Source organism: Rutidosis leptorrhynchoides, chromosome 1, assembly GCF_046630445.1.
Source record: "Rutidosis leptorrhynchoides isolate AG116_Rl617_1_P2 chromosome 1, CSIRO_AGI_Rlap_v1, whole genome shotgun sequence".
Classification (NCBI taxonomy): Eukaryota; Viridiplantae; Streptophyta; class Magnoliopsida; order Asterales; family Asteraceae; genus Rutidosis; species Rutidosis leptorrhynchoides.
This window is the reverse complement of record NC_092333.1, coordinates 202,762,544-202,784,448: the sequence shown is the minus strand read 5'-3', so window position 1 is coordinate 202,784,448 and position 21,905 is coordinate 202,762,544. Positions and strand designations below refer to the sequence as shown.

At 35.4% G+C, this 21,905-nt stretch overlaps 1 protein-coding gene and 2 long non-coding RNA genes across 3 annotated transcripts; 2 read left to right on the top strand and 1 right to left on the bottom strand.

Moving 5' to 3' along the window:
• Nucleotides 1-1,389: 1,389 nt before the first annotated feature.
• Nucleotides 1,390-2,303, bottom strand: LOC139893830 (uncharacterized). The gene is made up of 2 exons (XM_071877021.1): nt 1,742-2,303; nt 1,390-1,652 (listed from the first exon to the last, which is right to left on the bottom strand). Exons 1-2 carry the CDS (start codon nt 2,301-2,303, stop codon nt 1,390-1,392), a joined length of 825 nt encoding a protein of 274 aa, XP_071733122.1.
• A 3,798-nt stretch (nt 2,304-6,101) lies between these two features.
• LOC139867897 (uncharacterized) lies at nt 6,102-7,464 on the top strand. Its single transcript, XR_011765945.1, has 3 exons — nt 6,102-6,350; nt 6,572-6,660; nt 7,040-7,464. It is a non-coding gene; the product is annotated as an uncharacterized lncRNA (long non-coding RNA).
• A 707-nt stretch (nt 7,465-8,171) lies between these two features.
• Nucleotides 8,172-11,346, top strand: LOC139867894 (uncharacterized). The gene is made up of 3 exons (XR_011765944.1): nt 8,172-8,792; nt 10,385-10,516; nt 10,592-11,346. It is a non-coding gene; the product is annotated as an uncharacterized lncRNA (long non-coding RNA).
• The last annotated feature ends 10,559 nt before the right edge of the window (nt 11,347-21,905 follow it).

Here is a 21,905-nt window from a genome sequence, read left to right as displayed (position 1 = left end):
TGGTGATTTCGGTTTTTGAGCCGAAAATAGGGAGAGAGGGGAGAGATTTGAGAGAGAGATTTGTGAATGAGATTTGGTACATGTTTAGCTCTAGCCTAAGCCTCTATTTATAGGGAGGATTAGAGGGTTCTAGGATTAGGGTTAGGGTTAGGTTTACTTAGGGAACAAGTTAGACTTAGGGAACAAGTTAGGGCATTCCATGGAACTTTTTCATTTTAAACCCTGCACTTTTGATTAGTTAAAATAACTCATTAAATGTTCTAGTTTAATGTTTAAAGGCTACAAGTTTAAAGTATTACATTTTGTTCACGAAAGTTAATTAGCTCATTATTTTTATCTTTTTATTAACTTGTCGTTCAATACACAAAGTTAATTAATACATTTTATAATTTATAATTTTTAATACTTAACAATTGTTGATTAAAGTATAATCGTTAAGTTTTAATTATCCGTTTGGGCAAAATAATTGATGAGAGGATATGTAAAAGTTGGAAATTTGAGGGTCGTTATAGTATACCAAGCTAAACAGCATTTCTCCCGTGCTGTTCTTGTGCGTTGTTCTGTGTGTCCACAAGACTTTGGGCAATTCATCCACCCATCCTTTACGCTTCATTCCCAGCCTTGCTTCAATGTCGTGCACAATATCTCGATTCGTAACCTCACATTGACCGTTAGCCTGAGGGTGCCCAACGGAGGTGAAATTCTGCTTGATGTTCAAGTTTTGACACCAGCTGCGAAAGGGGTTGCCTTCGAATTGTGTACCATTATCGCTGACAATTTCGTTAGGTATCCCAAACCTACATACAATGCTTTCCCAGAAAAGTCTATGATCCGCTTACTTGTTATGGTGCGCAGGGGCTTCGTTTCTACCCATTTGGTGAAGAACTCGATAGAGACCACCAAATACTCTGCATTCCCAGCGCCTTTTGGGAAAGGTCCCACTATTTAAATAGCCCATTTACAAAACAGCCATGGTAATGTGATAGGTATCATAAGATGCTGAGGCGCCCTTCTAACTGGCACGTGCAATTGACATTCTTGGCAAACTCTTACCCTTTCGGTTATGTCAGCGTACATCCTTGGCCAGTAATACCCTAGACGCTTAATCCTTTCAGTGACTGTCCTGAAGCCTGAGTGTGACCCGCATGACCCTTTGTGAATCTATCAATGATTGTCGCGACTTCCTTGGGTCCCACGCATCGCAGGGTCGCGCCCAGATAAGATTTATGGTACAGGATATCTCCTCGTAGTTCGTAATTGGGCGCCTCCACTCTAATCTTCGTTGCTTCTTTCCCGTTTTTCGGCAGGGAGCCGGTTCACAGGAATTCTATAATGTTCGTCATTCATGTCCTTTCTTCCTCTTCGACCGAAGTAACCGTCACTTCTAGCTCAGTAGACTTCTTGAAAATCCGTTCTACCAGTATCTTCTTTTCCAAGTGATAGAATGTAAGAGCCGCCAAACTTACTGAGTACGTCTGCTTGTTTGTTCTGACTTCTCGGTATTTGACTGATCCTAAAATCAGTGAATGCGTCTGCCAGGGAGTGAATTAGAGCCAAGTATGACTGCATGGATTTGTCGTTAGCATCAAACGTGCCATTTATCTTATTGGTGACTAATTGTGAGTCCACATAAGCTTGTAGCTTCTTTACTCCTATTTACTGGGCTATCCGCATTCCAGCAAGTAACGCTTCATATACTGCCTCATTGTTCGTCACTTTAAAGTTAAATCGCAGCGCATACGTGTGCTCTTCTTAATGTGGGCTGTGAGAATTAACCCTGCCCCAGCGCCTTCAGAGCTTGCTGCGCCGTCGGTATATGGCTCCCATAATTCAGGGGAGGGCGCGGGTTGTTGTTCAGTATCGCAGATTGCTAGCATATCACTGGCTGTCTCGGCCAGATAGTCTACTATTACCTGACCCTTAATAGCATTTCTAGCGCAATATGCGATTTCATGATCGCCTAGCTCTATCGACCACTTGATCAGTCTCCCCGATATTTCTGGCTTGTAGAGTAGCTGTCGAATATATTGGTTTGTGAGCACCGTAATTGGGTGCGTTTGGAAGTACCTGCGCAGGCGGCAGGAGGTGATGACAAGCGCATATACCAGTTTTTCTATGGGGATGTAATTTAACTCGCTTCCCGATAGCGCTTTGTTAACAAAATATATGGGCATTTGGATGTCTCCCCGTTCGGCGACAAGGACGGAACTAACAGCTTCTTTAGATACAGCAAGGTAAAGTATCAAAGTTTCGCCTGCGATAGGCGCTGTTAGCGTAGGGAGATCTTTGAGGAGCGCTTTCATTTCCTGGAATGACTTTTCTTCTTCATCATTCCATTTGAAGTCTGACTTTTTGGCACAATCCTTCTAAGTGTGAAAGAACAGGAGCGATCTTTCTGCAGCTTTAGATCGGAATCGCGTTAATGAAGCTAACTTTCCATTGAGGCTTTGAACTTGCTTCTTTGTTCTGGAGATGGCATCTTTTCAATTGCTTCTATTTTCTTTGGATTCGCCTTGATTCCTCGTGGAGTCACTATATACCCTAAGAAGTTTCCTTCTTCCTCCCCGAAGCAACACTTGGCAGGTTTAAGCTACATATTGATACTTCTGAGTGTGTTAAATGTTTCAAGGGTGTCGGCCAACAACTTCTCCTCAGTATTGCTTTTAATGACAAGTTCATCGACATACGCCTCAAGGTTGCGCCCGATTTGTTTAGCGAACGTTGTATCTATGGTGCGCTGATAGGTAGACCCCGTGTTCTTTAACCCAATGGGCATCTTGGTGTACCAATATATCCCTTGGTCTATGTGGAACGCGGTTTTCTATTCATCTTCTTTAGCCATTTGTATTTGGTGATACCCTTTGTAAGCATTCAAAAAATATTTAATTCTGAAATCAGCGAGCGATTCTACTTTCCAATCTATATCTGGTAATGGGTAATTTTATTTAAGACATGCTTTGTTAATATCTTTAAAGTCGATACAGAGCCTCCATGTCCCATCTGACTTTTCTACCAAGACGGGGTTGGCTACCCACGTTTGGTAGTTTACTTTGCGAAGGATGTTAGCTTTATCCAGCTTGTCGACTTCTCTGCGCAACCCTTCGCTTCTGTCAGGCGCCATTGGCCACTTCTTCTGTTTAATAGGAGTCAGATTGGTACTGGCGTAGAGGTGATGTTGCGCTATCTCTAGCGGTACTCCGTATCCGCGTCGCGCTAACAGAATAAGTCTGAATTAGAGATGAGGATATTCCTCAGTTTCTCTTTATTTCCTGCGTGAGATTTCCCCTATATTCACTTGTTGCTCTGGGTACGTGGGATTAACTATGACCCACCATTCATCCGCGCCCTTCTCTTCGGGGGAAATGTCCTTTTTATCGGTGACAGATGCGCACAAGGGATCCAGAGGCGTTGATTCGAGGGTGGCGATTCCTCGTTCTGTTGGAAACCGGACCATCCCATGAATTGTGGACGGTATAGCGCCAAACTTTTGGATGGAGGTTCTTCCCAATATAGCATTGTACCTAGAGTATGAGCGCACCAAGCAAAATTCTACACTCTCAGTGCGCTTTTTTAGCTTGTCTTTGCTGTCTCTCAGCTCCAACCTTAGGTCTAAATTTCCGATAGGCCATGCTGACTCTCCTGAAAACCCGGACATGGCTGTGGTTGGAGGTTTGATAGTCTGCCTGATCGGTGTGGGCAACTGTCGGAAGCAATGCTCCTACATAATGTCAACACTACTACCGTTATCCATGTGAAGGTGCTTCACGCCATGACCCGACTCGGGCAAGTATCCCTGTACCACAATGGGTGTGCAGGAAGTGTTGAACGCTCGGACGACAGGGAAAGATATCTCTGTTGCCTCCAAACTTCCGACAGTGCCAGACTTGCGCTTGGTTCCTTGCTGTTGTTGGCAGTTGGCCATTGAATGCACTTTATTCTTTCGTAACAGATGCATGTAGAGAAAAAACAAGTGAGTAGTGGACATAAAAAGAAAAGATCTAACAAAACCTTTTAACTTCATGTCCCACGGATGGCGCCAAATGATCAAGCATAGAATAAATGGGTCAGGTTCGGTCCATTCTTGACATCATTGAAAGGGGATTTAAGGGTCAATTGAGTTTAACTCTCCGGTCCAGAGTACCGTGAATAACCCCTTACGAGATGAGGATCTCATCAAGGGTGGTTAAACATAGACCCACCATCAGCGGGTCGCCCGGTTAGTGATGGCTCGCGCTGGTTTAAAGGATTTATGGTCATAGAACGTTACCTGTAGATCAAGAGTATGTCTAGTGGGGTGCTATATGTCCGGTAGCTCGGGTAGAAAGGCGTTATGTAACAGCGCAGATAGCTCGTACCTTAATACCAAAAATAGTATAGGTGTGAATCCCAATGAATAGTGTCCCTTGCCTTGTGATTTGAGTTCGTTATTTATAGCTACATCGCCGTTTGTCTATTGGTTCCAGGTGTAACCTATTACTTTCTTGTCTGTACCGCCTGAATGCTTAGAGGAGGGGACCAGGGAATAATACTTGTTACTTTTATGCTGGCTGTCTGTACCTTTCACCTTTTTGCAGAGATCGTGGTGAGTACAGGACACGTTGGATCCGTTCAACCCGATTTGGGCATACCCATCGCTCATTTACTCACGCCAGGTGAGCTTTAGCGCCAAAGTCACGCACACATGGCGCAAGTGTGATGCGCTACACGAGCTAATCGGGTATGCATATCATTACCACACAAAGCCAACCAAGAAGACGAATCAAAGGATACTCTACTTGTTCGATGTGCTATTTAACTGATTATACGAGTTATCATAACTTTTTTTTTAAACTGCGAAATATATATTAACACCTCTCTCTAGGAAGCAGCTTGAAGAGAAAAAAAGAAACGATTACCATGGACAAGGCGAAACTTAAACAAAACTTGTAAGGGGCAAAATTTTATCTGTAAAATGTACGTTTCAAATAGTCATTGATCAAATGGTATCTAGGTAACCCTTTTATCAAAAAGTTAGTAAGCTCAAGTCTAGAGGTAAACACTTGTATATTATTGTGAAATTTTTGTTTTGAGAATTTGAGTGTGATTTTGTGTTAAAAAATAAAGTAAAGTAAGTAATTAGACTACTTTCATAAAAAAAATGGTCTCTTTCAAAGAAAAATTAAATAATTAATATCACAGAATATCACATTATGAGATACTGAAGCACATAAGTAACATCAATGGATAAGATTACTCTGCATATAGTTTATATTCGTGATTAGGACTCATACCCAGGTCCATGGGAGGTTAAATTTTATGGAATTCTCGCGAGTCCAAGGTTTGAATCACACTGGGGGTTTTCACCTATTTTTGTTGCCTGCGAGGACGAATGGATTTCCTCCGGACCGTTCTTGATGAGATATGATCAGGTGGATGGTTGCACATCGTGTGGACCCTTTCAGTGACTCCTAAGCGTCGTTCAAATATCAGATATATTTACCCAAGGACTACCACGGGTAATGTTCGAAGAGTTCAAGTGTAGTCTCTGCCTTCATTCTACTCAGGTTCAGACTGAGAGAGGATATTAGCGCAAATAATAAATCACAAAGATATTATCATTCAACAATCCTGTTGTATATCCTTTCCATATATAGAGAAAAGGATAATGATATATCCATCATGAAAATTACTTCATCCATCACAAATATGCATTATTTAATTGTACTATATAACCTGTTAATGCACAGCTTGTGGTGGAGGGTGAAAAAATCAACACCAATAGAGAACAGTTAGTTAGAAAGTGAGTTGTACTATAGCCAACATCTTAGCTGTGACATAAAACATGTATCTATCTATCTATCTATCTATAATCTATCTATCTTCTATCTATCTATAACCTCAGATAAAGCACAAGAATAATTCCACGTGTCTGCTGGCTATTGTCCCTAGGCTTCTGCTAATGACGTAGATTTATATCAAATAATCAAGAATTAACTTAAAAAATCTGACAATCTTGGATCAACCCTTAATCCCTTTCTCTTTCTCTTTCTACTATCTATACTTTAATCCATTTCTCTTTCTCTTTCTACTGTCTATACTTACGTTCATAATCCGAAGTTAATTTAGGGTTCTCAATTATTGAAATCAATTAAAAAAACGGAATCGAGACGGGATAAATTGTCAATACAGCATTCCTTCTTCTGTGTTTCTGATTTCATTAATATTAACGGATTAATCTTTTGCGGTGTTTAAAAACACGCTTTGAATCGGATCTCACGAAATACAAATGTTGATTACTACCACCGTGAGGCGAAATCGTAAATCTTGTTATTTAGTTACATACACACAGACGAATTGATATCACATACCAGGTATCTCAGATATAAAAATTAATGAACTCTTATTCTTATTCCATTTTCAGTTTAAATTTAGTTCATATTGTTTGCGATAGACGAGTATATAACACCTTTGATTCGTCATGTTGTCAGATCCGACATTGATTTTTGCTATTTTGCATACCATTGATATTTTTTAAAACTCCACATTTAACAGTTCATTGATTACTAACTTTAAAGTTAATCCCACCTTTCAGGTTTCATCCCAAAGTTTTATATTATCAAATGCAGGAGACATCATGAATTGGTCCATAACTCTGGAATACATTGCTTACTCATTTTGAAGGTATTTATTCGAATTGTTTCATTTGTACTATGTTTCAATTTTGCTAAATCATACTCCCTCAATTCCTGTTCAATTGTTCACTTGTTATGACTTCGGTTTTTTCTTTCCAACTTTGAGTTAAACATTTTTATTTTTATTATATATTATTCAATGAACTTTATAACAATGGACTAGTTTTGAATATATTTTTACTGGTACAGTGAGCATAGGTATTATATAATACACAAAAAGTAATTTAAAGTCAAAGTTGAAAAAAGACAAGTCAAAAAAAGACAATTGAACTGGGACGAAGGGAGAATATATAAGTTCAATATCATATTAATATATACGTATATGCTACATTTATGCTACATTGTATTTGAGCTACAATGTGTAACAGGAAGAAAGGGCGGATGGAAGATTTTAAGCGTCACAAGAAATTGGGGAAAAAAGAATAGCGTTAGTAATTTAGCGAATTAATGATAACTAAATAACAAAACAATATCCAATGAAGATGACGATTGATAATAAATTAGCAATAGTTACTCACGAAAAAGTGAAGAAGGAAAAAACCCTAAACAACAATACGAACCCTGGAAAACAAATCAGACAGCGACAGTGTGGCGATGGTGGATAGTGATCGAAGGTCATCGAGAGGTGGCGACAGTGGCAACCGATAACAGTGAGCCATCGATAGGAGACAGGCGACGGTGTTAAATTCTGGGACTGATGTGGGGAGCAGGTGGGAATGAATAAATAGGGTAGGTGTTAAATTACGAAAATACCTTGAATAAAAAAATGGAGTGAACAGTGTTTCCATAGTTTCTATTGGGGGATGATTCTCACACACACTTTTTTGATCCTCACACACCAATTGAGTATTATTAGAAGAGTAAAAGGTTAAAATAGGTGTGTGAGGATCAAAAAAGTGTGTGTGAGAGATGATATATTATTAATAATATATTATTATTTATTATTAATATTAATAATAATGATGAAAGTTTATACAACATAACTGGTACATTATGTACAAAAATTTAGTTTGTTATTTGAGGATAAGTGCCAGTTAAGAGGAAATTGTGTGTATGATATGCTGGTCAAAAATGTCGCCTACTATTGAACTGTTTCCCCAATAATCCTCAAATCGTGGTCTATATCCCTAAAATTTTCATTTGACCATAAATTAACTGGTCCAGCCATTTTACATTACCTACACCTATATCTTATTTTTTCCCTTACATACTAAACGTCACAAACAAATACTTCGTTTGCTTTGACAAAACAAATACGTCGTGTGCTACGACAAGCTCCAAAAAACGACATCTTTGTCGTTTGCTTTGACAAGCTCCAAAAAACGACATATTTTTCTCCTATTAAAGGGCTTCATTCATTCCATAACCTTCTTCCTTATTTCTTCTCTCCAAAAAATACAACACCCTCATCTTTCTTTAATCAACTTTACAAGATGACTTTGGTGATTTATTTCTCTTCTTCTAATCGTTGTTGTGAAATCTCTTCAAAATGGGGTAAAATTTACAGCTCCCTATTTATTTCCTGGATGAACAAATTTGATAACAACCCTAATTTGTTGCTGCGATTGAACAAAAAAATTAGGGTTTACAAGAAAAAATAGGGTTTATTCTCTATTCTTCAGGGTCGCTACAAGCTTCAAAAAGGCATTTGATACTTTACTCAAAACCTGGATGTAGTTTATGTGATGGTCTAAAAGAAAAAACTTAATTGTGCGTTCGGTTCAAACTCATTACAAGATGTTGAGCTACGGGTATCTTTGATTATCTGTAATCATCATTTCAGTTATATGAAAATATATGTTTAATTTGTGGTTAAGTCGAGTTAGTGTTTTTTTTTTTTTTTTTTAACGGCAATGAGTTGGTGTTTATTGTTATCAGATAACGGATATAAGTAGCAACTCGTTTATAAGTATTCGTTTTTTAATATCTTTTATGATTTGCTTCATGTTCATATTTTAATGTCACTGGTCAGATTATATATGAGGCATGTCTTGACTCATTAACTATGCTTTATGTTTGCATCTACAACTGTAGGTGTAGTGTTGGTGCTGCGTCCGAGATCCAGTGTTAAAAATCATCGTCAATCGGGTTCTCAGCACTCTACTTCTTTAAATACTAAAGGTATATGTCTATGTTATTGTTTATATTATTAGCTTCTTTAATGTCATGCTATTTACCTAATGTTGATGTTGCTATGCTTCATTTTCTTATGACTATTATGTGTTGTGTTTGATGGGTTAGTGATATTTTAGTTTTAATGTTCTTTATTGTAATATCCACAAGTTGTTTATGTCTTTTAAGATTGGTACATTGCTAATTGTGTTGTGCAATTTGTATAATATAATCAACAATGTGTTTCATTTATGGCCTGCAATTTGTATTTGTAAGTATTATTGTCATCACTGTTTTTGTATATAGTTTACATTTATCAAACATAGGTATTTTGTTGGACACTGGTATTTTATTGTTATCTACAATTATCAAACATCTAAATGAATGTGAAAGTTATTTACATGGTTAATAATATATGATCAACATGTTTAGTACATCATTTGTTAAATGTACAATAACCCTTAGGATGTGTATGTTTTATGGGTTTTTGCTGACTACATATGATACTTATTATCTTTGCAAACAATTTTGACAACTGAAGTGTTTCTATATATTTTCTTAGCTTAGCTTTCTCATTCAGCACAATAACTTTTTCATTAAGTTGTCCTACTTACTAACTAGGTGTTTACAATCAAGTATATTTGAAAAACAAATTACATCGGATGTGTTCACATCGTAAGTGAGCTCATAGTTAATGGGAACATCCACAATCAAAAAATTCGAAGAACAATCAACATTATAAACTTAAAGTAAGCAGGGTCAAGTGTCCAAATATTTAAAACTAAAAGTTTTGGGTTGGATGTGATCATGTTCAGTTTTGTAAGTGTTTTCTTGATATTTATAGTAAAACTATAGCCAAAATGACGAAAAGTCATTGTTTTGACTATTTTAGACACTTCACCCGTTTGTGTCAAATGGGGTCAATTTGGGTAAGGATCAATGTCGACACGTCCTATATGTCGAGTTAAGTGAGTTTGGAAGTTTTGCTTGAGTTTTGGGTATATTGTGGTTAAAATGGAAATTAATAACCCATTTGGGTCATAAGCGCCTATATTGACCCATATGCATAATTTTGAGAAATGAAAGTTATCAGCACGTCTAAAATGTCATTATAGGCTTATGGTATCAGTTTGGTCAGCCCAAGTTGGTTAGTTTAAATTTTGAGTCGTAAACAGAAATTTTCTACCATCTTGGTAAAAGTGTCAAAAATGACTATCGGCCTACTTTTCGGTCTCATTAAGTTTTGATAATAATTAACTAAATGTGAATCTAACCTTGCCAAAACCCATAATGTGAATCGAACCTTGCCAAAACCAGTTTTTCAACAAGGTCAACTTTAACGTCGCGTTGTCAAGAGCGACAACACAAAATGGCCTAAAAATACTTACTAAAAAACAAGGAGGATAGAATAACAATGTAACAAAAAAAAACATAGTTAGGAGAATATATTCAGTTCACAGGTCATTATTTGTCAAAAATAAAAAAAGCAAAAAAAATTGTCGCATTACTTACGTTCATCTGCTTTCATTTTTATTTTTGTCTGATATACATTGTACAATGGTCTAATTACATTGATGTTCATGTATTTATAAATGCTTCAGGATGGATCAAGAAGAGCAACTGGTACGAATTTTGATACTACGCCCAGGAGATAGAAGAAAATTTATTGAAGCGATCAGATAACCCAAGACCAACTGCATGTTGTTGTATGCTGTATACTAATAGACACACATGTGAGTACCAACACAAACCCAATATATACAAATTTTACTAGAAAAAATTAACAGAACCTTTCTCAAAATTGACAGGGTTCGGCAATCCAAGCAATGTAGATTACAGACACAAATCACTTTGCAGGCATAATCCAGTTAAATTCAGCCTACCGCTTCTCGAACTTCATATGCAAAGAAACCAAAAGAATTGACAAAACAATTAGAAATCCCACTTTCGTGTTACTCGGACTACAAGCAGTCATTCACAATATACCTGTTGTCGACTTTCCAGAACATTTCTTCGAATTCACACCGCAAAATCAACTTCAAATTTATACGATGACACGTAAATTCCATAAAATAACTATTAGAAAGCTTTATACCACTATCATTTTACTGCTACTGTTACAACTATTTTTACAAAAAAATTTGGTTCAATCTTCCAACATGCTATATGATACCATTTTCTACCTAGCTATGTGCTGCATTTTTGTGAATATATTAAACACTAATATTATTCATCTATCTGGCTCGATGTTTATTAGTTGTTACTGTTCATGTGCGTTATTACAGAGTTGCATAGTTGTTTTCAAAGATGGGATCTATTGGACTTTCACCTACACTGCGTTCGTAGTAGCGTGATCGCTTTATGCGAGACCTGTTGTGCTACTTCAAGATTTAAATTATACATCTTTTTTTAATTCATGATTCTTCTTTGTGTACCATCATCTTTCATTTGACATGTTATTTTGATTGTATGCCTTTTTTGGTTATTGTCAACGCAAACAACATGCTATGAAAATTATGTAATGAACGTGCCGCAGCAACGCGCGGCCGAATCTGTTGCTAGTTTCCACTAATATTCACTAAACAAGTCATTGTGATTTCTATTGGCTTCAAACCTCATTTTCGTCAGAGGATTTAATCTAAGGAGAACCGACATAAACATTCAGGTGAAGATATTAAAAGCAGAGACATTTACCAGGAAAAATTTCGATAATGGTAAATCATTCTTGGGTCTAATTGTATCAGACGCGAAGGTAAACATCATGTCTTATTTCCATTTTTTTTTATTATAACCTCAACTTTTGATGTTAAAATTTTTATGTGAACGTGTAGACATAATTGCCTTAACCAAAAATATATATAAAACCATCATGTTTACTTTCTTGTTTTAAAGGGTGACTGGATTGGAATTTCAATCAAAAATATGTTGAAGTCAAAATATGATGTTGTTATGAAAGAGTAAGAACATTATTTGCTGAAACGTACATTTGTCTTCAATAGCCCATTTAAAGGCCAAAGTATGCATTAGGAGCATGATTCTAAATTAATGATTACTCCTAAAACGATTGTTCTTAACATTGACTCAACGGAATGTCAAGGAAATAATGGTTTTAACTTCATCCCATTCAGTGATCTGGTCAACTGCAAACTAGATGAGGGTGTAACTTCAGGTATTAACCTATTACAATAATAATATGTGGCCAAATATTAAATACTAGAATTTTAAAAAAGGATCTAATTGTTGGTCCTTTTTATCTATCATTCAGATGTCATAGGTCAAGTGAAGTATTATAGTGATGTGAAGCAGTACGGAGATACTGATGAACTGAAATCTAAATATATGAATTTAGATTTGAAGGATTTAGAGTAACATTATTTCCTTTCTTATATATATATATATATATATATATATATATATATATATATATATATATATATATATATATATATATATATATATATATATATATATGTTAAGCCATTGTGAATTAAATCACCTGATATTCATTTGCATCTAATCAATATGTATTTAACACCTATTCAGTGGTATGATCTTGGGTTGCACACTATGGGCAAAGTTTCATGTGGATTTTTTGGATTAGGTGAAGACAGTAGTCGAGGATCAGTGTGTCATTGTGATTGTACAATTTGGAAAGACTAAGAGGTTTGGAAGTAAGTTTACAATCCCTACCATGTATATATACGTCGACTGTTATTTTAATCATTGTTGTAAAAAATTATACTCATATCTGAATTTGTACTATATTCCATAGACGGAGGTTTCGTTATAAAAGTTTCATTTGTTGGAATCAGTAGTGTAGGTTGACGTACTACAACTATCGTGCCTTCGTCAAACGTGCTATGTATCTGGCAGAGTTTTCTTAACCAGGGGCACATATAGTGTACTTAGAATCTGGGTTCGCGACGTCTCAATAAAGAGTCGATAACCACGTTCTATTAGTCGAAAAAGTGATTGAGTTTAATACATTATCGAAAAGCATTTCAACAGCATCATATTTCTGGGGAGTGGCAGCATGTGTGGCTTGGAGTGGTAGACCAGGTGGCTTGAAATCACAGTCGGGGTGTAGTGCGTGGGTGGTTTAATTTCTAGTTCTTCTGACTTGGTCTACGGGTTGTAACTTGGTTTTCACCGTTCTCGCATAGATTCTTCGGTTTATGTCCGTTTTCTTGGATTCTTTTTTCATCGTCTCCGTAATCACTTGATCTACCAAATAAACGCTTAATTCATCGATAAGTTGATTAATTTGTTATTTTAGGACTCGATATCAGCGGTAAAAACTTGACTTTTTAGCCCATATTAGTCGTCGTAATGCAACATACCGAGCGGGTGTTGAGGAAGAAGAGAAAGTTGGTCTGATTGACTTAAATAGAGATGACGAAGAAAGACAATAAGTAGAAACCGAAGAAACAACCCCAAACAAATAATTATTCGGACGTGATCATTTGAGGTGTTGTAACACCGTAATTTTTTTTTTTTTTAAAAATCACAGCGGAAACATAATATATTGATATTTACAAACCATACGTAGTAATTAACTAAACCATAGTTATTACAGTCATCCAGGTGTTACGTCAACTAAAAAACTTTTACACACATATAGGTTTCAAAATATAAATATCAGAGTGTAGTCTGTCAAACATATCCAAAAGCAACCACTCCCAAAACTATAGCATGCAAAACTAACCTGCAAGGGAGAAACTGTGGGGGGTTAGCATAAAGCTAAGTGAATGGAATTATCCTAACAGTCATAGGTATCTAGCATCAAGCTAAGCACAATAAAATATCATCAACAAGGTAAACCATAATGGTAACACTAGGCTCAGCGGCTTGTACGGGCCATTAACTACTAGTTGATCGAGCTAGAGTTTACCGAAAGTTCCTGTTACTGTCTCCCTCGCATAGTAATCCGGACGCAGGGGATGCGTCATTCAAACTATACTACACGAATAGTAACTCTTGAACCCAACCTGACAGCAAGGTTGACCTTATGCTCAGCTTTATACCCAAAGCTGATTACCGACTAGACATCATAGCCGATAATACCCAAGTGTACATAATCATCACATAAGCATAAACATCATATGTTAACTCATCAGGTATAACATGGCGGGACAACAGTAGCATAACCTGCTACTACATACATATAACAGTTAAGATTGTCCCACTCACATGATAAACAGCAAGAACTCAGAAGTCTTATATTACTGAGCCTTCTCCGTTCCCTTATTACCTGAGAATACCATATCTCAAGTTAGTACATATCTAACTAATAATATTATCAATTCATACTATAAACAACATCATATAGCCTAATATAACCATATATGACAAGTTTACATGGTTTCCCATCCAATTGCAACTATCCCACGCGTGTAGAACGAGGCATACGCGCTATTCCATCATTTTGACCCAAAATAAAGTTTTATTCAGTGTTTTAAAACTTCACAATTAGAAATTAAACCTCATTACGTTTTCAACGGTAGTTTATTCATCAAAAACGGAGTTACGGTTTGAATGTTACGGCCAAAACAAGTTTTCCAAAAATCTGCCAGACTGCAACCGCGCGGTTGCACTCTGCAACCGTACGGATGCACCCTGCAACCGCATGGATGCACCCAAAATGTACCGGATACACCCCGTAACCGTACGGATGCATCCTGCAACCGTACGGGAGCTGTTCATCAGCATCAGGTCGCTATTTTCGTGATTTTTAACCCCAAATCTCGTTTTTGCACTATTTTGACACTACAAATCACTTAGGAAACATATATAACTCATATACAAACGTTTTCTAACATCAATTTGACATATACAACACATTCAAATCACTTTTTGATTCAAAACCCACTTTTACCAAAACCTAAACAAAAACCCATTTTGCAAACTGATTTGGCTATGAAAATCTTATTAGTTTACCTTGTTGGATTCGTGAAATCACAAGGATTCTGAAAATATGATTTAATTGGACAACCAAAAATGAATTTGGATTAGAGTTTGAGAGGATTTGGTACGTATGTGTGTGTGTTATACAAGTTTTCAAAAAAGGAAATAAGAAGAAGCAGATGTTTTAAACTAAAGGGGTTTCCTTCATTAGGAGGAAATCAATTCCGTGATACACAGGGGTATTTACCAGTTATCTGAAATACGAAACACCTCATTAAGTGGTCCAAACGAGGTCCAAATTAAATAAACAAACCTGTTCTGTAACCCTTGTCACAAACTGGTCTCAACTATATAATTAAATAATTATAAATATGTAATTATTAAAATAACATATAATAACACACAAGGGCATTTAGGACAATTACCACTAGGCCCAATGTGAGGTTGTTACAAATCTACCCCCTCTAAAGGAGATTCCGTCCTCGGAATCTGGTCAAGGTCAAACAAACGAGGGTAACGAGTTCTCATCAACTCTTCTGTCTCCCATGTTAGGTTTGAACCTAAGCTGTGCTTCCACTCAACTAATACCATCGGTATCTGCTTATGTCGTAACTTAGTAATCTTCTTGTCTACAATTCTTACAGGCTCTTCCACTAACTTCTTATTCGTATCAACTTTCAAATCTTGCAGTGGTAGAATCTGACTTTCATCTTCTACCTTGCACTTACGAAGATAACACACATTAAATGTGTTATGAATACCCGCTAACTCAGCAGGAAGATCTAATACTACTGTCTGATCATTCAACACCTGCTGTATTCTAAATGGCCCAATGTACCTCGGAGCTAATTTGCCTCTTTTACCAAAACGAATTACACCTTTCCAGGGCGATACTTTCAAGTATACCTGCTCACCTACGGTGAAAATAACTGGCCGTCTGCGCGGATCGGCATACATCTTTTGTCTATTTCTTGCGGCTTTCAATTTCTCGCGTGCAATTGCCACTTTCTCTGCAGTTAACTGTACGATCTCTGGACCAGCAAACTGTTTCTCTCCAGCTTCTAACCAACAAGTCGGCGTTCTACAGCGAAGACCATACAACATTTCATAGGGCGGCATGCCTATACTAGAGTGATACGAGTTGTTGTAAGCGAATTCAATCAAAGGTAGATGAGAATCCCACGATCCTCCATACTCTAATACACAAGCTCTTAACATATCATCTAACGTCTGAATAGTACGTTCACTTTGACCGTCTGTTTGAGGATGATACGTTGTGCTGAGATTAACTCGAGTACCCAAATTCTCTTGTAAACTCTGCCAAAAATTAGACACGAACCTCGAATCTCTATCTTACATAATAGATAATGGTATTCCATGTCGAACTATAATCTCATTCACATATAGTTGAGCTAACTTGCTCAGCGAAGCTGTCTCACTTGTAGCCAGAAAATGCGCGCTTTTAGTCAATCTATCAACTATCACCCAAATCATGTCGTGACCTTTCTGGGTTCGGGGTAACTTTGTTACAAAATCCATCGTTATGTGCTCCCACTTCCACTGAGGAATCTCAAGTTGAAGTAATGACCCGTAAGGTTTCTGATGTTCAGCTTTTACTTGAGCGCATATATGATACTTTTCCACGTAATGCGCGATATCTTTCTTCATTGTTGGCAACCAATATAAAGGTTTCAGATCATGATTCATCTTCGTGCTTCCAGGATGGATAGACAATCTCGATTTATGCGATTCATTCAAGATCAAATCCCTTAATCCTCCGAGCAAAGGAACCCAAATTCTGTTACTCAAAGTCTTTAATCTACGAGAATCGTCCATTAAATCCACCTTTTGCTTTACTAATACCTCAGATTTCAAATGTTCATCCTTCAAGGCTTCTAATTGTGCTATCTTTTATCGATCAATCAAATCTGACACAATCTCAATTCACATGAATTTCACATTGTCAGTGGATTTATTTCGACTTAAAGCATCTGCAACTACATTTGCCTTTCCTGGATGATAACGAATTTCACAATCATAATCCTTGATTAGTTCTTGCCACCGTCTCTGACGCATGTTTAATTCTTTCTGCGAAAATATATGCTGAAGACTCTTATGGTCGGTACAAATCACACAATGAGTGCCGTAAAGATAATGTCTCCATAATTTCAATGCAAATATAACCGCAGCTAATTCTAGATCATGTGTCGGATAATTCTTCTCATGAGTTTTCAACTGTGTTGAGGCATAGGTAATAACTTTCTCTCTCTGCATTAACACATAACCCAATCCGGCTAATGACGCATCACAATACACAACAAAATCTTCTGTACCCTCAGGTAATGCTAAAATCGGAGCTTGGCACAACAACTGTTTCAATGTCTGGAAGGTATTTTCTTGCTCATCACTCCATCGAAAAGTTACATCTTTTCGGGTTAATTTGGTCAATGGACCCGCGATCTTTGAGAAATCTTTAATAAACCTTCGGTAATAACCGGCTAAACCCATAAAACTCTTAATCTCTATCGGAGTCTTTGGTGAATTCCAATTCATTACCACTTCTATTTTAGATGGATCGACTTTGATACCCTCTTGGCAGATAACGTGACCAAAAAACTGCACTTCTCTTAACCAAAACTCACATTTAGAAAATTTGGCGTACAACCTTTCTCGTTTCAACAGTTCTAACACTTGTCTCAGATGTGTAGCGTGTTCTGATTCTGTCTTTGAATAATCAAAATATCATCGATAAATACTATCACGAATTTGTCGAGAAACTGCCTGCACACCCGATTCATTAAATCCATGAATATCGCTGGCGCATTTGTCAACCCGAACGGCATAACTAAAAACTCGTAGTGACTGTATCTTGTACGAAAAGCTGTCTTTGGAATATCTTCCTCGGCTACTCGAACCTGGTGATAACCTGATCGTAGATCAATTTTAGAGAAGTACGATGCCCCTTGTAGCTGATCAAACCGATCATCAATTCTCGGCAACGGTTACTTGTTCTTCACCGTTCTTTTATTTAGTTCTCGGTAATCAATGCACATATGGAGAGTTTCGTCTTTCTTCTTCACGAACAACACTGGAGCACCCCATGGCGAAGAACTTGGCCGAATAAACCCACAATCTAGCAACTCCTGAATTTGCGACATCATATCACGAATCTCGGACGGTGCTAATCGATACGGAGCTTTAGCAACTGGTGTGGATCCTGGCAACAACTCGATTTTATATTCTACTTTCCTAACTGGAGGTAAACCCGACAATTCATCTGGGAAGACTTCTGGGAATTCGGACACTATCGGGATATCGGACACGGATTTCTTCTCTTTCTTTGCATCGATCACATATGCTAGAAACGAATCACACCCCTTGGCTAACGATTTCTTAGCTTTCATCATCGAAATTAATGGACAATTAAGCCCGCCCCGTTCACCTCGGGCCACAACATGTGTCCCATCGGCCAAAGGAAAATAAATTATTTTCTTATGACATTTTATACTTGCCTTATGGCGGCTTAACCAATCCATACCTAATACGATGTGACAACCCGAAAATTTCCGACCAAACTTAAACTTAATCTTTATATGATTTCAACACGATAAGCAAAGTCTGTAAAGCTGAACCTCAAAATTTTTGAACTACTTTTATATAATCAAATACCCTTTGACTGTTCCCGACGATTCACGAACAATTATGTGTAATTAAGTATATATATATATATATATATATATATATATATATATATATATATATATATATATATATATATATATATATATATATATATATAAGTGTATATATAATACTTTGATTTAATAAAATACAATTTGATTATCTAATTAAAAATGTGAAATAATATATAGAATAATTATGTTGCTATTAAAATAAATAATTAAATATATATATATATATATATATATATATATATATATATATATATATATATATATATTTATGGTTTCTAAACCTAATTAATATTATATGTATGTTGCATTATATATAAAATATATAAATATTAAATAAATAATATGTGCTATTATATACATTAGATGTTATTAAATACTACATACTTAATAATATGTAATATCAACATATTAAACTTACTCACAAGTTAAAATATAATTATTTATATTATTATAACTTTTATAAATAGTAATATTGATATCAGTAATAATAAAATTATTATATATAATATATAGATATGAAATTGATACATTGAAATTGTTATAATATTATTATTACTAATATTATTGTTATTATTATTAATATCATTTTTATTATAATTAATAGAAGATTATGATTTTAGTTATTATTATTACTAAAAGTTAACATTTTATTTAAAATTATTATTATCATTACTCTTAATACTTTTAACAATATTATTATTATTATTATTATTATTATTATTATTATTATTATTATTATTATTATTATTATTATTATTATTAGTATCTTTAACAATATTATTATTATTACTATTAATATAATTATTATTAATCAGTATCATTATAATTACTAAAAAATTTATTAATTATCAATAATAATTATATAAATTAATAAAAAAAATAATAATAAATAAATAAATAAAAGTACTAATATGTAATACATAGCTATCGACACTGTGTTTAATTTTTGTAAATGTCGGATTTGGTTACCATTCATTCTCAATCACAATTTAAAACAGCATATCATCGGTTATATACTGATTACTGCAAAAATTGACTGAATAAAAAAAAACCAAAAATACTTAAAGAGTGTTCGTTCTTCCTCTGTTGATGTGCGTAGAGGTGTATACAAAATAGTTATATTTTTACAAGGAAATACTATTAAATACGATACAATTTTACACAAGTTATTTATTTATTTATAGAGTGGGATATACCTAAACCTTGCTACAACACTATAGACAGTGTACCTAATCGTAGAGTAGTATAGTTTTTAGTAAGTCCGGTTCGTTCCACAGGGAGACGACTTATTTTACACTATATTTTTAAACAATTATATTTGTACAAAATATATTATATATAGTAATAATATATAAAAGGGGGTTTACCGTTTAATGACCGGTTTGTCGATTTTAAAACTTACGCGTAAATATAAATGACAATAATTAAAGTGCGTAAAATAAATAACAATATAATAATTATGCTTATTTAAACTTCCGTAACCATGATGTTTGACGTTTTGATTATTTATTACCCTGGGTTAATTGTCCTTTGTCCTGGATGTATTTGAAACCTATCTGGTTTTTGTCCATAATAGTTCATCGGTCATAATTATAAAATGCTCGGCAAATTTAACCTTATACCCGAAGTCAAATATTCCAACTAATTGGGGATTCGAACTGTAACAAGGTCTTAATACTTTGTTTAATGAATACACCAGGTTATCGACTGTGTGTAAACCAAGGTTTTAATACTTTGTTAACAATTACACCAATTACCCTTGAATGTAATCCACCCCTGTTTTAATGAGTCCATTGACTATTAATCCATCCCCGTGTCTGGTCAAATGAACAATAATTTGTATTTATAAATATCCCGCCCATCGTATCCGATTAAGCGTATGTGGTTATATAGAGAATACGTCAAATTGTAACCTTTATATTTAATTAACGAGGTATCGTTAATTTAATATAAAGCCCATTAATAGCCCATAGTCTAATTTCCACAAGTGTCGTTCTTTTGTCCAAACCCCAATTATGGTCCAAAGTCCAATTACCCCATCTTAATATTTAGCCTAACATCACGATTACTTCGGCTAAAATAAGCATAATAATAACTTAAGTACGAGACATTAATTTAAAAAAGAGAACATAGCTTACATTGATTATTTATCGCGTAGTGTTACATGGACAGAGCTTCAAAACCCGTAAAGTAACCTTTACATAACCCAAACTAATCTAATATAAAACTAACCTATATATATATATATATATATATATATATATATATATATATATATATATATATATTATTTTACAAAGGGAGTATGATAAAAATTGATGTGTTTAAACTGGCCAAACTCGTTGCCTTTTATAGATGTGGCCTAATTTCTGAAGCCATGCGATTGCATGGAATTTGCTCTTCCAGGCCATGCGATCGTATGGCCAGCTGGATCCAGCCACATTGCTTTGTTTTCTTCTTTTTCGACGTTATTTAATATAATATATAATATATAAATAATTTATATAATTATTTAAATATTATATTATATTCTTGTGCATAGTAGACTTGTAATTTTTGGTCCGTTGAGTCGGGCATTGATAGTTGGCTTAGGTCCCGGTTCCGGATTTTCGAACGTCCTTTCGTACTATTTAATATCTTGTACTTTGCGTTTTGCGGCTTGTACTCTTATCATTTTTGGATGTTTCTCATCAATAAATTGAACCACTTGAATTATATCTTGTACATTTGAGCTTTTTGGTCATTTGCGTCTTCAAATCGTCGTTTTCTTCTTTTGTCTTCGCACTTATTTATTTAAACGAATATTACATAAAAATAGAACAATTGCAACTAAAAGCTTTACATATTGGAAGGATATTGATACTAAATATATGTTCATTTAGAGCACTATTAAATATCCCCACACTTGAACGTTGCTTGTCCTCAAGCAATACAGAATTTGAAATTAAAATCACACTTCACTCGAATCACTTTTTTATTCTCACACTTTATACATCAGTGATTTTGATATGGCGGTATAAACAATGATAGTAACGATGTGGTTTACAGTCCCACATGACTATAAAAATTTAGATCCTTAAGGAAATTGGATCTTTATGAAAGCATTTGATCTTTTGAAAATTCATTCTAGCTTTTACCCTAGATAAGTTTTTCAGAATAACCCTTCACCGGTGTTTGCAAATTGTTTTTGTGGGTTTGTTGGGTTTCAGATTTGAAAATTTTAGCTCAAAACTTATGGTTTTGTGTCACCCACTTGCTAACCTTGTATTAGGAAAGCAACACGTCCAGTATACTTGCTCCGTATATATCCTTTCGGTAAACTACCGTCCGGTTGTAAAGGAAAGTGTTGAACAAGCAACTGTTAAGGCGATGTCTAATGACATGCAGATGTTCATGGTCTACAACGTGTCGGATGCAATTACTATCCTTTGTAGGAGCAATAGTAAAGATCACCCTATAATTTTTTTCGGTCTGGCACAAAGTCCTGTCTTCGACCATGCTATGCAACCACCGTTCTTACGGT